The 17348-nt window shown below is 44.7% G+C and overlaps 2 protein-coding genes across 9 annotated transcripts in view; one reads left to right on the top strand and one right to left on the bottom strand.

The window, feature by feature from the left end:
- Nucleotides 1-373: 373 nt before the first annotated feature.
- Nucleotides 374-16515, top strand: LOC126527369 (uncharacterized). Of its 6 annotated transcripts, none has more exons than XM_050175178.3 (5): nt 374-750; nt 1126-3060; nt 7001-7197; nt 13220-13260; nt 15134-16515. In XM_050175178.3, the coding sequence occupies exons 2-5, from the start codon at nt 1136-1138 to the stop codon at nt 15356-15358; spliced, it is 2388 nt and encodes a 795-aa protein (XP_050031135.1). In that variant the 5' UTR covers nt 374-750; nt 1126-1135; the 3' UTR covers nt 15359-16515. The 6 variants fall into 6 exon arrangements, with proteins under 6 accessions (XP_050031135.1, XP_050031138.1, XP_050031133.1 ...); XM_050175181.3 differs by having other exon boundaries at nt 406-750; nt 1247-3060; XM_050175176.1 differs by lacking the exon at nt 374-750 and having other exon boundaries at nt 757-3060.
- UbcE2H (ubiquitin conjugating enzyme E2H) overlaps nt 7204-17348 on the bottom strand; it is a 38927-nt gene continuing 28782 nt past the window's right edge. The window contains exons 8-9 of one of the 3 annotated variants that reach the window (XM_055068698.2): nt 8893-9054; nt 7204-7444 (exon numbers count right to left, since the gene is read on the bottom strand). In XM_055068698.2, the coding sequence (XP_054924673.1) occupies nt 7315-7444; nt 8893-9054 (292 nt within the window). In that variant the 3' untranslated portion in view covers nt 7204-7314. Of the gene's footprint in view, nt 7445-7743; nt 9055-16029; nt 16233-17348 lie in introns of those variants that run through there. The other 2 variants (XM_055068699.2, XM_050175195.3) reach the window with 2 other exon arrangements.

Here is a 17348-nt window from a genome sequence, read left to right as displayed (position 1 = left end):
AAAATGAGAAGAGCAAAACACAGAAAGAAAAGTTCAATAGTACGACGAGCTCACCGAGGAATATCGTGCTCAAGATTGGCGTTCTTCGAGAACCACACGTGTTGACACGTCCGCTGTGCCGAAAACTCAGACTGTATGAGCCGCCTGTGAACAGAGTTTTGAATAAACCGCCCTCTTTGATCGTGCAAGTGACATGCGGTATTCGCACGGTCACAAACTAATAACTAAACATAAGAAAAAAAGAATATAATAGGCAAGCGTAACGCGTTTCTCGCATGAACGTTTCTGAGCACCTTTTCCGAAAGCGCGACTTGAGCGCACCGGAGCTCAAACTCCTAGTAGATCGAATCATCGGCTCGCCGCCATGCGGCAAACAACACGAAACCCTCACTGCAGCCTTCACAGACGGCGAGCGCTAAAGTCGCTGCAGAGGACTGTCATCCGGTTTCTCCGTGTGATCGTATTGCACAAGTTCGCTGAGCTTATCTCAAAGTTGCAGCAGCAGCAGACCGTTCAAAGCGCGCCAAAAGCAACCAGGCAAAACCAAGTGCTTATTCAAAAACCGGAAGCGGACGAGTCAGCTGTATCCGGATAGAGCGCGCCACTCGTCAAAGCGATGAAGCCAGATCAAGCCCGCTGACCCAGCCGCAACAGGGGATAAGCAAGCGGACGATTTTTCTGCAGCGGGTAACAGAAACTCGCCGGTCGTGGTCGGGGCATCGACGTCGTGTCGGCGGTATCGGTGCACGGGTAAGACTATGCCATATGGTGGAATCGTGCTTGTCACCATGGCTTTCTCGCGTCCTTTGCCCTGCGATTTAACGTTTACGGGCGCTAGTTCGATGTCGCGCGACCTGCCGGTTGCGATGTGGGTGCCCGCCTTGCCGCGTGATTACAATGCATGCACTGTGTGCGCGCATGGCCTGCGCTTTCGGCCGCGCCTCTGGCTCCGGGCAGCTGCTCTGTCTTGGTTGCGGCGCCCCTTCCCTGCGATCTCGCGGCTTGTGGGCTCTGCTTTCCTGTCTTTTCTTTTTCTGCTCTAACCCAGCCTGATTTTCCTCTCCTGCTGCACGCTTTACCGCTGTGCTTTGTCTTTCCTTCTTTCGCTCTGTCGCTTCACCTCAGCGCGCAAGCCATGGCTAGGCAGCGGAGCAACTCGAGCGAGGCTATGGTGAAGTTTCTAAAGGACCGAGTAGAGTCGAACCAAGGGATCTCGCTCCAGAAGTTGACCGGTCACCTGTCGCAGCTGCCGTCCGACCTGCGAACCAAGTACGGCTGCTCGGTCAAGTCCCTCAAGATCTTCCTGCAACAGTTCCCCAAGGTGTTCGTCATCCGCAACCAGAGCAACGTGTATGTGCGGACCAAGAGCCGGAGGCTGGCGACAACCGTCTCCTCGCCCACCGGCAGCATGGAGAGCTTCCCAACCTCCAACTCGGACCGCGGCACTGACGACGACGACGTCACCTGTCTGACCAACGTCAGGGGCACCGTGTACCGCATATTCAACGTGTACGGCTTCATCTCGGTCAAGTACCCGATCAAGACGAGCGTCTACTTCGACGTGCAGGCCTTCGAGAATGGCGAGCACAGCAACCTGCCATCGTCGGGGCTCCAGGTGAACGACACCGTCATCCTGGATGCCAAGGCGGGACCCAGGGAGTGCGAAGCCAAGTTTCGGGCCAGCCGCGTGGCACGCATCAAGAGCGCACACCCGTCGTCCACCTGCTCGTCGCCGATTCCGCACAGCGTCAGTGGCAGCTGCGGCGGCGGCGTGGGATCGTCGTCGACGTCGCCGATTGTGAACCAGGACGGCGTCATAGAGACGGTGAAGGCGAACTACGGATTCATCAAGTTTGGCCGCAACCAGAGGGAGCGCGCCTTCTTTCACGCCAACAATGTGGACAGATCTCTGGGAAAATCCATCAAGAACTTGCCAGACGTCTTCACCGTCGATGACAGAGTGCGCTTCGACGCCAAGCCCAGCAAGAAGCCATCGGATAAGGTCAAGTGGGAAGCCACTACAGTGTATCTGACCCGCAGATCTGGGACCTTTGAATCTGATGATGAAAGTGGCAACGAGGTTTTCATGTCTGATGATGAGTCGGACATCCAAGACATTCTTCACGACAAAGATACCGGCAGCTGCGACGCAGACATAGATGAATCTCCAATCGGCTATCCAGACTGGGGTTCAAACTCGGCCAGGGCAGATTTCAGCGATACTTCTATTCAAGAAAAGTTGGATCTCTTAGGCTCGACCTTGTCAGGGTGGGAAGCCAGACAGAAACTGTCCGGAGAACGTGGCTTCTTCTACCCAGAATCCGAGGCTACAGGAACCATAAAGTTTGGCATTAACAAGGCAAATGTGGCTAGTGCAACAGTTGATGTGGTTTTCCGAGACAAGGAGCCACTTGACAATCTGCTCTGGGAAGTTAGCGATGGACAAGAAGTGTACTTTGATGCTGTAGATGCCGGAGATAATGCGTGGGTTGCAACGCTAGTGTGGATGGGGCAGAGGCCCGCAATGCCACACGTGGGCGACAGTGAGGACGTTTTCAACAAGATTGTGAACAAAGGCATAGACACTGACGGAGAAGTGGACGGCTGTGTACAGGAGTCGCAGGATGATTTTGGCGAAGAGCCGGCTGTCAGGGGGGTTTCCCCACCATTGCCACCCCGTACAATCCAGCCGTCTGTCTCCATTTATGAGAACTCCAAGGCCACAATATTAAAAAGCATGGAGTGTATTGCAAAATGTGAGGTTAAAGAGTCCGGAGCCTTTAGGAAGATAGACTTTACAAGTGATTGTTTTTACAAAGATGGAAGCATCTTCTTGGGTGACCTCAACGAGGTGCTTCACCAAGGAAGCATAGTGAGTCTCGACTACATGGTTGGTGTCAACAGAAAAGGGCAAGAAATTGTGCGCTGTGATCTTGTCTGGCAAGGAAGAAGACCAAGAGGTGTCCGACAGCTAAGTCCCGAGGAGTTTAGCCAGAGGCTCCGAAGGGATCTGGAGACTGTGGGCAACACCAGCTCTTTCCGAGACTTCAGGCCTGAAGTGTAAGTTTGAGTCTTTAATACAGGATTACTATAAACACCAAATCAGTGTAGATTGACGAGGTATTCTGTCAAGACTACTTTTCTCCGATTTATTTTTGTGACCTTCCTCAATCTTGGGCCCTTCCTGGCTCACCATGTGATCTAGCAGTCTAACCTAACTTACGTTTTTGATCAGTTTTCCTTTAACATATGAGAACATGTGTTTGGGGGTGTAGACAAAATGACATTTTAGAGGTTTGATGGGATATGCACTTCATCGCATGTTCAGTTTGTAAGAAAAAAAATAGTAAGTACTATACAGATTCAGAAATGACAGCAAAGTTTGTAGATAATATAGGTTGGTAAGTGTAACATGAGCAACGACGACAACAGAGCGCTAATTTGGACCGGTTGGTATGTACTTCGATACTGAAAACCTGCATTCGCTTTTCTTACAACCTAATGAAAAGCAAAGAAAGGATACAGCTGTACGATGAACTTCGATGTGTTATAAATGCCACTCGGGACACATCACAGTTGGCCGTTTCCTTTGGTTTCCATTAAGTTTCACAGCAAACCACGCACTGTGCTGTTTGCATTTAAACGACTGCAAATAGTGCTTAAATAATAAGACTGTATATGATGTATGAAGAAAAGCGATATGTCAGCTGTGTTCCGGTGCCGCATGATGTACATTGTGTAGTCATGTAACAGTGTTCTGTTACAGTTACAAAGGAACACTTTATAGATTACTAATTATGGAAGGCAAGTGCACTGTGTAGTGATTTAGTCCTTGGGTGCCTATGTCTGTTGTACATTAGGAAGGGATCTAGAGGCATGTGAAACATTTATGGCAACTTCCAGAAAATTGGTCCGCCATCTCTAAATTTACTCAATAGTGCTGCTGCTGCTGGATTGAACAGCTGAGATTCCTAGGTACTTGAAGTATGCCTTTTTGTTGAGATCTTTGCATAAATTTGACCACAACATACCTATTCATTCCATTCTGTACCATATAAGTCCTATTTGCCTTTGTCTAGCATTCTTTTTCGCTGCATTAGTTAAGTGTTCCTTAACACTTTCGACTGCCACTCCAGAGATAACTCGGCCACCCACTGTCGCACAATGCCTGCTACTCCCGAGTTGCGTTTTCAATACACTCCCTGCTTTTCCAGAAGCAACTCGTGCGAAAAATAACATTGCTTACATCTTGTGTCATCTGTTGTCGTCATCTAAACGCACAAAAATCTTGCAAGTTAAATTTCTGGCTGCAGGTGGAGCAAATGTCTCGGCAGGACCACCATGACGAACCAGTGAGGCAGGTCCATGCGCAGTGCGACAGACAGAGAGGTTTATGAACTGTTGATGAATTCGAAATGGTAGAAACCGACAATGAAGAACCCGTTTCTATGTTGCATGAAATGTTCGCTAAACCAACATGTGGGGAAAAAATAAAGAATGGCTGGTGCTCTGAATTGGAAGAGCAACCATAGCCAGTGTGGCTGGTCTGTCCGTCTGGGCTACTACAGAAGAGGAACCAATGAACTTCACAAAAGCTGAAATTGGAGAAAACGACAACGGAGAAGCAGTACTCTGTATGTCCACTGAGCCAACATGTGAAAAAAACATGGCAGAGGCTGAAGAGGAGTCAGGGCAATAACTCGGCAGTCAAAGGTTAATGTGCCTGCAATTATAACATGTTAGCAGTATTGAAAATTGAGCAGTTTGGTATTTGACTATTTTTACATGCTTGCATTGGAGGCAGAAAATTTCGCGACTAGAGGAAACATGACATATTGTCATGGTATTTTCATTTCTTGCTGATGATGATGGTTTATGTGTTTTAATGGCACAAAGGCCGGGTCTGGCCAAAGAGTGCGAAGCGGGGTTCCCTGTTGTGTTTTCTCCACTTTGTTACTTTTCCTCATTATGTGGTAGCCAGTAATTTCCACGTTATCACAAAACAGTGTGTATATACCTTGGATCTGTAAAAAGATGTGAAGTAGCACAGGCTGCAATAGCTGGGTGGTCACGACGCATTGCTTAGCGTAAGGTCGCGGGTATGATTTCAGCCGAGGTAGCCTCATTCTGACGGAGGCAAAAGCACTTGTATGCTGTGCATTGGATGCATGTTAAAGAAACCCTAATGATCAAAATTAATCCAGTGTCCCCCATTACGGCATGCTTACTAATCAGATCATGGTTCTTGCTCGTAAAGTGCCAGAATGTAATTTTAACGTAATGTCCAGTAGTGCAAAAAAAAAACATACTCTTGTTGGCCTCTGCTAACAGCGTTGCCATTGCTGTATGCACCAGAGCTCGAGACACATTTTCTCTGTGCTCTGAAACAAAAATCACTGCAGCACTGTTGTCACAGCGTTGCGCATTACGTGTGACCGTGCACTCATGTGATTGTGTGCAGTCACGCGATTGATTTACGCCGTCATTTGACAGCAGTTCCTTCAGTAGTGTGGCACCACTGATACACTGCATCTTCAACCGCAGATGGAACATGCCTCGAACCAAGGCACAAACAACAAGTCATCTTGCAGATAATGCTGATGACTGTCAGTAGGAAGCGCAGAAAGTACTGCTTGATGCACACTCCTGCATTGTTGATTGATCTGAGGACTGCACGTCTGCGTTAAAAGCGAGACATATTACTGCCCTCTGCTTCTTGAACTTCATTTGTGCAATGCCTGCAAGCTGCTCCTTTATGCATATAAAATAAAGTGTTGAGAAGAAATACGCTGCAGAATGTTCTTACAAATTATATGCCATCATTCTACGCAGTATAAGAGTACTTTAAACATTATGTAGCATGTAGTATGACCCAGCCACTGAAATTTAGTGTCAAGAATACATGCAGTGAAAAGGTAAAAAGAGTGTGAGCTTGGTGGTGTCTACTACCACTCCATTTCAGAGAAGTGCTCCGAAAGTGCACCCGTGCGAGCACTGTTTGTCAAGGATGAAGTTGCAGCCACTACAGTGCAGTAACTTACTGATCACACTTCTTGGCAATTACTTTTGTGCAAGCTACAAAGTGATGGAACGAAAAATGAAGTGTTGGATTGGAGGCCAACTGCAGCAAAATTTTGGAATATGCAAAAATCATAATTTCAGGTAGTGTAGGCAAAGAGCAACCTCGGAGCAAAATTTTAAGCTTGAAATACGAGTGGATGTGTCACAAAATGCTTACAAAAACATGTAAATATGTAAATATATACTCAGCAGAAGCGACTCGTAACCCAGAACACTTCAGAACCAGCTTGTCTCACTTGCATGGCCTCAGAGATTATGCAGTGCCTGCAGCCTGCTGAAAGAATCTCAGGGGCGATGTTCTGGGGTTTGTCATATCCGCAAACCGCTATGTGTATGCATCGCCTGCTTGGGTGCTGTTCTAGAGCTGTTAGAAATTTGGACACTTACCACCATTGCATCTTTTTCAAGATTGCTTTAATAGTATCCACTACTCATTTATAACCAATTTAGCTAAAGCAAAATTTTGTTGCAGTTGTCCTTTAATATTTGAGCAGTATGCCACAGCTGTGGCAAACTGTAATGCAATGTGAACCTCGCTGATATGTTTATGGACAGCACTGATGCTGCCACAAAACATAACTGGCAGCACATAGTTTTGATTGTGTTTTATTTCTGAAAGATCTGTATAGCTCAAGCGCTGGTTGTGCGAGAGCTATGCAAGGTTCAATCATGAGCTTGCTGCTGAACTTGCCTCCTTTACAAGCTCTGTTCCCTTGTCTTAAAGAACAGTGCAAGGAAGACACGGACACAAATGAAAGAAGCAATGGGACAGGCACTGTCCCATTGCTTTTGTTCCAGGTCGCGTCCTGCCCCATTGCTTTCTTCGTGTCCTGTCTTTCTTGCTCTGTTACTTGAGATGTAGTTTTGCCAGCCTGCCCAAGTGTCAGTTCTGTCTGTTGCCTCGTTGCTTCTTGAGCAGCGACAGGGAGGAAGAGGAGTCTCGCACTCCATCTCGGGTGCCTTCTGACGAAGCAGCCTTGGAGGACGACGAGCCGTGCAGACTGAGTGGGTCTGGCAGCTCCACGTCTATGACAGGCGTCCCGCCAGATCCGTCGCCGAATGTCACCAGTCCCGTTGACTTCGCGCACATTCCAGGAAGTCCAGGCGGAGGTTGTGGTGCGTGAATTTGGCTCAAATACACTTTTTAACATGCCGGTTTTGCTTCCACGATAAAACTGAAATATTTAAAAGCGAATGTTTCTTTGCCTCTACCGCGGTGTTTGGCGTTTGTTGTCATTCTCTTGAATGGCTAGACAACATATTTGGTATGTGTGCCTGGGTATGTACTCGAATAGAATAGACAGCTTGGGCCACTCGGTGTGTGCCTGTTCTTGGCCAGTCCCCCAGGATATAGTATGTGCCCCTGTGAGACAACGGGTATAAAAGCTTCAATTCTAGTTACGGGTCTGTTGTACTTCTCTGAGCATGCATCTTTAATCAATTTTGTACCCTCAACAAGCATATCATACATTGCCTCCGTCCTCACAGCACAGAGAGCTATAACAGCTACAGGCAACGAGGTCATGCACGTGTTATCCACTATCATCACTACCTTGCTGAATTAAAAAAACTTCGCTTCATTTAAATTGTAACGTTGCATTGAATATTCAAGTGGCATTTATTCAGAAAAGCAAAAACGAACGGAGAGAAAACACAGCTGAATAAAAAGAATAATATTTTTATGCGAACTGAAATGAGTCAAGGTGTTCAACATATGTAACCACATAGCTCCCTGAAGAGCTGAGCAAAACAGTTTTAGGTTCTCTCCGACGGACAACTGCCATTGTAACTTCTCCATGCCGTTATGTTTCTCTAAACAACATTCTTTTTTCAGCATCTTCCTCGGCAGTTTTACAGTCAAATGCACGGGAGGCTCCATGGTTGTTAAGCTAGTGAAAATTGTTCTTACCAACAAGGCATCGTGGCTCAGCTACAATGTTAATACTGCCTTGAATAAAAAGCAATAAGATTGAAAATAGCTCGGACTTGAGAATGCAGAAAAACTAATGCAAGGGAAAGAGTAAATGTATGTAGGATAACAATAATGCTTGAAAGAGTTGAATGTGACCTTATGTAGACATAGGAATTAATCTAAATCATCCAAAAATCTAGTGAAGCACTTAAGAAATTAAGGGAACAAATAAAATGGACTGGACAGAAAAAGGCACTGTTGAAAACACCACTGCTGTTGTGTGTCTTGTTCACTTTGTATTTGCGCTCGTTTTGATTTTTGGAGTATAATGATCCAGTTTGCCCGTGCAATATGTCAGATAATTGTTTAATGAAAGCCTGATGCTGAGATTTCAGGCAAATTGCTCTGTCTTTCTGGTATTCAATTCTGGCATTCACTGCTGCTTTCAAAAAAAACTTGGCAGGAAATGCTAGTGCTAGTTCCAACTAATTCGTCCCTCTCAAAGCTGCCACAACATACATCAGCGTTCTGTGCAGTTAAGATGCGTAGGAAAATTTCACATCGAACATGGACATAGGGTTTGCATAGTGCGATATTATGCCTGCCTTGTGTCACCTGACTCCATCCTATACCTGTGATATTTGTAATCTCATCACACTATGTTATCCTTTGCTGTACTGCATCTATTGGCCTGTGTTAAGAAATTAGCTGAGCCAAGAATAACAGCAAACAAAAGTGCATATTACCACAAAGCCCAAATGCCATTTCACACCAAAGAAAAAAAAAGATGGAGGACGCTTAAGCTTCACCTTTAAGAACAGACTGCGATAGTGTTCAAAGATCCCCGACTGCCTGTCACGCTTCCTGGCAACTGGAGCATATGTAAACGTGATGTTTACCGGGAAACTCTGGCTGCGAACGCTAGGCACGAAGGCGGCTTTCTGGTAGAAACTCTGCTTGCGTGGGCTGCAAGCGCCATCTGGAGGTATTGCAAGGAACCGGTCATGCCGCTCCATGGTCCCCGAGATACTCGCGCGCCGGCACATGCGAATGGCGGAACGCTGGAAAAGGGGTTTCTTTGAGTTTTTGCGTAACAGAATTATGTTTTCTGGTATAGTCAAATTACAGTCTGTTGCTGTCGTGTCTGCAAGTTGTGTGCAAGTCGCACTTTACGATTTTTCTACGTGTTTTAGCTTGAGAAATTCAATCAGTTCAGTATCTTCCTCGCGCCGCACAGAGGGCCTGGGTATTGGTGGTTTTAAAATCTTTTTGCTGAAACAAAGTCTGACACTGGACACCGGACGCTGACACCAGATTTTCTGTGACACGGGGCCCTTAACGCTATCGCATTAAAATTAAAAGAGCCTGTGCTCCTTTACTTATGGCAATAGAGACTAATTTGTATCAAAAGCAATTAAATGTTTGCCGAGTCATTAACAAATTAGTACAGTAATTAATTACCAACTGGTTTGCTGACATACCAACAACTGATGCTTCACTTCAGCATACAACGAACACTACTATGGGTGTCACGATAAGTTTTGTGCGCTTAACTCAGCATCTTGAGCTATGAAGCTCGCCAGGTAAAAAATAATGAAAAATTAGTACAGTAAACAATTGATTGCTAATTGGTTTGCCAAATTATCGCCAACGGATACTTCACTTCAGCATGTCAGTAACACAACTATGGTTATCGCTTTAAGTTTTCCCGCACTTAAATCAATGTTTTGAGGTAAACTCCGTATCAAAAATGATATACACAGGAAGACTGTTCCACTGTACCCATAGTTCCCGACTTTGAATATCCTTTTATGGAACCAATAGATATTACAGCAGATGGAATTTCGTCTTTAATAAATAATCTGAAATTATCCACATCTTCCGATACAAACATTATCAACTCAAAAATACTAAAAAATACCGTTGCAATTTCAAGCCAAATTTTGTGTCGTATTTTTAGGAAATCCTTATCATCTGGTGAGCTGCCCCTGAACTGAAAAATTGCAAAGGTTATCCCTGTATTCAAAGGGGATAACAAGTACTCTCCACGAAATTAACCTCCCATCTCATTAACATACATCTGCTGTAAACTACTGGAACATATCTGAGCATCGCATATCTACCGCCATTTAGAATCAAATGACTTTTTTTATTTTAACCAGTATGGATTCAGAAAAGGCTTATCTTGTGAAACTCAGTTGCTCGCATTTACAACAGAATTACATTCCAGCATGAATAACAAACAACAGACTGACTGTGTATTCTTAGATCTTTCGAAAGCATTTGATCGTGTCGCTCATTGTCACCTCATCTCAAAAATATCCGCGCTTCGACTGGATTCATTAACTTTATCTTGGCTCCGAAACTTTCTCTCCTTGCGGCAACAGTTCACTGTTGTTAATAAACACTCATCGCTTATTTCTGACGTTACTTCTGGCGTACCGCAAGGCAGTGTCCTTGGTCCTCTTCTTTTCTTAATTTTCATTAATGACCTTCCACAAAACATCATCGCACATAAGGCTTTTTGCAGACGATTGCATTTTATACCGTACGATAAAAACATCTGATGACCATTTAGTATTACAGAACGACCTTAACCTTGTCAGTTCCTGGTGCAGTACATGGCAGATGACCCTGAACTCAAGACAAATGTGAAGTTATGTCCTTCTCGCAAAAACATTCAAACTCTCGCTTTTCTTACGTCCTAAATAACATCCCCGTACCTCCGATATCGTCCTACAAGTACCTTGGCATTGAACTCATCTTTCCTGGAGTACACACATAACAGCTATCTGCGCAAGAGCTTCAAAAACTCTGGGTTATCTTCAGCGGAACTTGCGTAAATCCCCTGCTGCAGTTCGTAAATTAGCATATCAGACTTTTGTTTGCCCACAGTTAGAATTTGCGTCATCAGTATGGTCACCACATCAAAATTATTTAGTTTATATGCTAGAATCAATTCAAAACAGAGCATCATGCTTCATCACAAGCAACTACGACAGAACTTGCAGCGTAACTAAGATTAAAGCAGATATTTCGCTCCAGCCACTTGAAACTCATCGCACGATAAGTCTTCTTTGCCTTTTCCATAGATACATTCATGGCAATCGACCTCGTGTGTCGGCGCTTGAAGTACCAGCGCGCACGTCACGTCGCCTTAACAATAGCCATAGTTTCAAGCGCATATTCGGCAATGCACTGTCATTTAACGCATCAGCACTGCCACGTGTGATAACCCTATGGAACAGCCTTCCTGATAACATTACGTGCTTAACAAATCATGATGCCTTTCGCCAAGAATTGCAAAGCTTCCTGTAGAAACATTGTATAAGGATGTTATTGACCCGCTGTCCTTCCGTTTTTTACACTTGTATTTTTGTATTTCTTGTGTATATTACTGTTTTCGCTGTCTAAAGCTTAGTCTAGACAAACATTTTTTTTAACTTTGCTTTACGTATCTTGTGATTACCTGTATTGATATTTGTATTGTTTACTCCTGTTGAAACACTTACTTTGTGTCCCCCCTTACCCAATGCCCTTAAATGGGCCTGCAAGGTATCTTAAATAACTAAATAGATATGTTGGGGACATGTGGGGACATTTGTGCATAACTAGGCAAATCTGGTAAATGATGCGAGTGGATACCACACTGCTCTGACCTGTATCTCTTGCAAATCTCATCGTGGTCGAATTGTGAGGGTGGTTGATACGGTGGGAGCACATGTCAAGTCAATTCTGCACAACGTTTGCCACCTCTTGAACAATAAATGTCAAGCATCTGTCGTCACCTTCTTCCGAGTTGCCTTGCACACTCTGCGAGGCACGCAGTTAATCGTTTTATTCCGAGTTCACCTTTCCGAGTTATTTGTGGAGAATATCCACAGTAGTCCACACCACTCCGCTTCATCTCGTCTCCAGTGTCACCTACCCGTTTGCTTTCTAATCCGTACAGCCATCATCCTGTGTCTCAATGTTGTGCCCATCACTTGTCGTTCCATCACTTTTGCAGCTTGCACAAAAGTAATTTGGAGCTCTTGGACTAGTTTCTCAGTGGAACTGGTAATGTATTGTGAAACAGGCAGCTAAGCACTGAAGCCATAGTTGGCCATATGTTCCAGATGTGGTACGTGTCGTTTACTCGTACACCTTTTCCCTATGCCTGCCACCAGTAGCAGTAGCAGCAAATGCATCACATTTATAAAGTTCTGTGACATGGCTTAGTAAATGAGTTTGACCTTGCTACATAAATGGAGTGGAATTGCTTTTCTACTTGAAGTCTAGTGCAAGACGTATCATCGTGCACATTTATCAGAGGACATAAACAGGCCGCATTAACTGGCAGTTTTTAAAAGAGCCATGCAACATTTTTTTTTTTTTTTTTTTTCATCCAGAAATGCACAAAGTTGCGAAGTAACACTGTCATGAATGTACGAGTGAAATTATTGTTCATTCTTGCAGCAAGGAACCTGGTCTCATTCAAATGATGTCTTGCATTTACCTTCAAATTTTTCAAATCCCTGCTACATTTCATATGCACACATCTAAACATGATCACCACTGACCGGTTTGTATGACATAATGGCAGAGCAGTGCCTGTGGCAGAAGTGAAAAAAAAAAAGATCTCATGATTGATAAGGTGGTGGTTGCCATCACTGATACTGTGCCCTACGAAAATGAAGCACCATTATATAAAATCACGTTGCTATGATAGGAGAAGTGTGGGGGGCGTAATTTGCGACTGCGCGGATTCAAGCACAGTTCGAGATCTAAAAAGGAAGGGGAATGTAATGGGGGCATGGCAGCAGCAGCATTTGATTGCCAATTACTTTCTCCATTCAAACATGGCCTATTAAGAAACTTTTTATTGGAAAGGATTCACGAAAAAGTGCCCGTTAGTAAGAGACAAATTCCACACCACCCATAAAAGTTATTGCAGTTGCTGTTTAACTTCATCAAATGACATCAATACACACATTTGTCATTTCACTTTTTTTGTCATGCACTTGTATGTTTGCATGGCACATAAAAACTTACCGCATGTATATGTATTGCCTTTATGTGCTCCTATGTTGCATGCTCTGTGCGCTACTCCCTACAGAGAGTCTGATGAGTGAAGCATGTTAGTAACTAATCTGTCTTTATACTGCATATAGCGGGCTACAGAATTGATTTCTTGACAGTATGACTTGCCATAATAAATTTATTTGGCTCGCACTTTTATTCCAGGTGATGCTTCAGGGACCTCTTTCCTCATGTCAGATGTAAACGTGAGTCACTGTTTATTTTCTTCTGTTGCTTCACGAGTAAGAGTAAGTTCATTGACCTTATCTCGAGTATGGACTCATGCTGAAGTTTAAAAGCACCTTAGGTGTAGTGCTTTGAAACTGCTGTTTTGGTCCGGTTCTAGTCTGTTAAGTTTTTCTCTGTGCTCATCTGCAGAAATATTTGATTTGTCAGAGTGCAAATTTTTTAAAGCAATGAGTATTCTTTGCATTATGTCTGTACATAACCTCTTTCGCACAGTGACCCCATTTGTATACTAGCTTGGGGCCACTAGGTATTTGCTGGCTGCTGTGTTACCGACTAGGTGTGGGCCACTGGGTGCCCAAATCGACAACTTGCTGCTGTCTGGCCTAGTAGACAACTTGGGTCTCTGGGCGTGTGCCCAAACAGACTTCAGCACTGCATGTGTGATATTGGCCGGTCCCCCAGAATTGGTGTGCCAAGGCGGCACAAGGAGCATGTAGCCTTATTATATATTAGAGCGATAGGACCTCATCCACAACAGACACGTGCGGGGCCAATGTTATGCCCAAACTGTGCATGGCCGCTTGATTGGCAGCCATTGAAAATGAAGTAGCAGCCAGGATACTGCGGACGCTAATGAGTTTGAACTGGGGTGCAGTGATAACGAGCTACGCTGTGATGTATCATTTGGCATTGTGGTTGGCAGCGAAAGTGCCACTTTGTGCGTCTGAGGTAGCAACATGGCGGGTCGCTGGTTGCTTTAATTATAATCATGTTAATGTCTGCATTCATCACAGATCGGTGAAGGTTCATCAACAGCAGCAGCCTAATTCATGCAAAATGCTGGACAGAGGCCTGACCCAGCACTCTCTTATTACTCCTGCTGCTTCATTTGCATATTGATTAGCGATAGAGAATGTTCCACACACATCAGCGCACTTACATGTGTTCAAATGTGGCTACCCTGCTGCAAGTTTATTCTGAGAAGACTTCTGAAGCCATTCTGTGTTGATATTCCTTAACAATTGAAAATTACACAGCATGTTTCTTTTGAAACGTTTAACATGCATTAAAGCGCTAGGAATGCAATTTAGTGAAGAAATGCAACTGCAAGAACCTCACATGCATGCACAATTTATGTACCAGTGGCTGTGGTTTGCCATAGTTCGTGCAACATTACCAATACCCACAAAAGACTGTTCATATTAATAATTTTCTCACTCTCGGGAGCCCTGTTCTCAACATAAGTGATGCTTTGAACTTCTTGCGGCACTAGTTTGTGCCTTTACTGCCACACAGAAATTTTGCCTTGCAATGCCGCTTCCTGGTAACATGCCCCATTTCGCGGTAAAGCCACACTGTGCGTCGGCAGGCAGCAGCAGTGATAGCAGCAATGACTGAGCGTCTAAAAAAAAAAAAGGTTTCTAGAGTTTTTCTTAGCAGTGGAAATTGTGCAGGCTTTTTATATAGTTGAGCTTTTTTGTGCGCTCATATTTATGCAGGTTATACACCCGGTGCTGTGTCGATGGTCGGAATTTTTTTTTTCCTACACTGAGATGATCCTCACATTTATGCCAATCCTGCTTGCACACACCTATTCCTATTTCCACGCCATTTTATCGCCCCATAAATCCCTCTTCTTCCCAATGGCTTACATGTGGAGCCAATGTATGCCCAACGTAGGACCTGCATCGATCCGGCTTTACTTCACACTTGGGCTCCATTACTAATGTGGTGTGTGCGTGCGTGTGTAATGCATGTTCCTTTTCATTTTTTTAGCAGCACTGTGCTAGTGAATAGAATCCCTATCAACCTACCCTGTTGCTGTTTGTAATGAAACTGTAAATGTCTCTGCCTCTTACATTTATTTTCCCCTGCCTCAATGCTTTTCAGGACGATGTGCTGCATCGACTGGCGAAGATGGTAGCAGCAGAAATTACTGCTGAAAAGGAGAGGACGCGCATTGTCCTCCGCGACATTGGCGTGCAGACCTGCGATGAAGACTGCTGGCTGTCTCCCTTGTCGAGGGCATATGCCAAGGCCCCCATTCTCGTCAGCTCCAGCACCCAGACGCTGTCAACGGGAAGCATAAAATCTGAAGAGCTGTTCATCAACTGACCACACGGAGGTGTCTTCCTCGAGGACTTGTGTCGAAGCGCCAACACAACATTGCGGCTGTTGCTCTTTTTTTTTTTTTTTTGTCAAGCCTTAATCAGTACACCTGTTGCCAACCGATGAAGAAGGACTATTGTTAGAAGTGAGGCACCTTCCAAGAAGCTCCCAGTTATGCCATTCCATTGTTCACAACTGTTGAGAAAGATCTGCTGACAGAATGGCGAAGGCAACATCACAATAATGTGTGCCGGTGACCTCCCACTCCCAAAGTGCAATCTCCAAGGAGGCTTCGCTGTATTTAGATATTCTGTCGTCGAGGCACGTCGTCCGAGCGTTCCTGCAGGATAGCTAAGGTGCAAATGGACAGAGGGCCGCAGCTCCTTCACCCCATGCTATCGACTGCAAAAGTCCACAAAATTTTTTTTTTCCCCCAAGTTTCTTGTCTTAAGCATTTGTGTTGGGCTCCGTAGGAATAATTCATCGTAGTTTGTTACTTACAAATGTGCCAGCTGAGAACGCTACTTTTGTCATCATATAGAGGTGGTTGGCAGTTTTCCCTCAAAATGCTCATGGCCAAGCAGTTCCTGGTGATCAAGCCATTCCATCCGTCGGCTAAACAAATGGGCAACCGAGATCTGTTTCTCAGCCTTGTCAAGCACTGTTCCACGTTTGGATTGGCCAGAATTGTCCGGTGTAGTTTAGTGATGTGCCAGTTCACAGTGCTATCTGTTGTCGTGGGGCAGGAGTTGTCTGAAATGCTCATGCCATGGCCAATTCTTGTGATCAAACTGCACCTACACTGCAGTCATCTTGCCAAGCCTCTTGAACAGCATGTGTTTGAATGTTCATACTTGGCCAGGCAGCAAAATCTTAATGCCTGTAAAAAAAAAGGAATGCCAAGTGGAATTTCACAAACACATTAATGCAGCCAGCAATGTAATGTTGAGAGCTGCTTCCTACTTATTGCCTGGTGCTACTGCCCTTGAAGACTGATGCAATTGTTTCTCTACTACCTGCAAGGCATTAAGTCTTTTGCAAGGGGGACAGCAGACTGGCTTCACTTGTGATCATTTTTGCCTTTCATTACATACCAATATGTGCCACCCTGCATGTTTGCGACGACCAGAAGCATAATAAATTCCAATTGCAACACTCCGAAATATGCTGTCGATAAATCGCGAGCAGTGTGCTTCCTGCACAATGCAATGTGCAATATGCATGCAACATTTGCCGTTTAGACACGGACACCAGCTCGCCCACCATAGTGAAATCTTGGCCCAATTAAGAGTACCTTTTGTCGAGCAATGACAGTTTATTATTAGTACACTTTAACCTCATTACAACGAAATCGCATGCAACATGAAATGCCTGCATTATATCTAATATTCATTATAAGCATATATTCGATACACGCTGATATCAGCGAGAAACATTACTTCGTCATGACCGATAATTTGTTATATGGAGGGTCGACTTTACATGCAAAAGCTACTGCATGAAGGTGGTTCAGCTAGTTGGGCTTTCAGCATCAGCCTTTAATCGGAATGGCGGGCTGGTGTCGCAAAACTATATGCAGCATATAGTATATATTGTAGACGTCCAGCATAAAACATGGTATCAAGTCCTGCCGTACGTTACAAAACCCTTGGTCGTCGCCGGTGGTTCTCGTCAAAAAGAAAGACTGACTGCTTTGGTTCTGCGTTGACTATAGAAAGTTGGATAACGTCACAAAAAAGACATTTATCCGCTTCCGGAGATCGATGATTCGTTAGATCAACTGGATCTAACGAATCTGAGGAGTGGATATTGGCAAATAAAGGTTGACGAACGGGATCGCGAAAAAACTGCCTTTGTTACCCCAGATGGACTGTACGAAATTAAAGTGCTTCCATTCGGCCTGTGTTTTGCACCGGCCACATTCCAGAGAATGATGGACACTGTTCCGACGGGTCTGAAGTGGCACAGCTGTTTAGTATACTTAGATGCCGTCGTC

Source organism: Dermacentor andersoni, chromosome 9, assembly GCF_023375885.2.
Source record: "Dermacentor andersoni chromosome 9, qqDerAnde1_hic_scaffold, whole genome shotgun sequence".
NCBI classification, from domain to species: domain Eukaryota; kingdom Metazoa; phylum Arthropoda; class Arachnida; order Ixodida; family Ixodidae; genus Dermacentor; species Dermacentor andersoni.
This window is presented reverse-complemented; position numbering and strand designations above follow the sequence as displayed.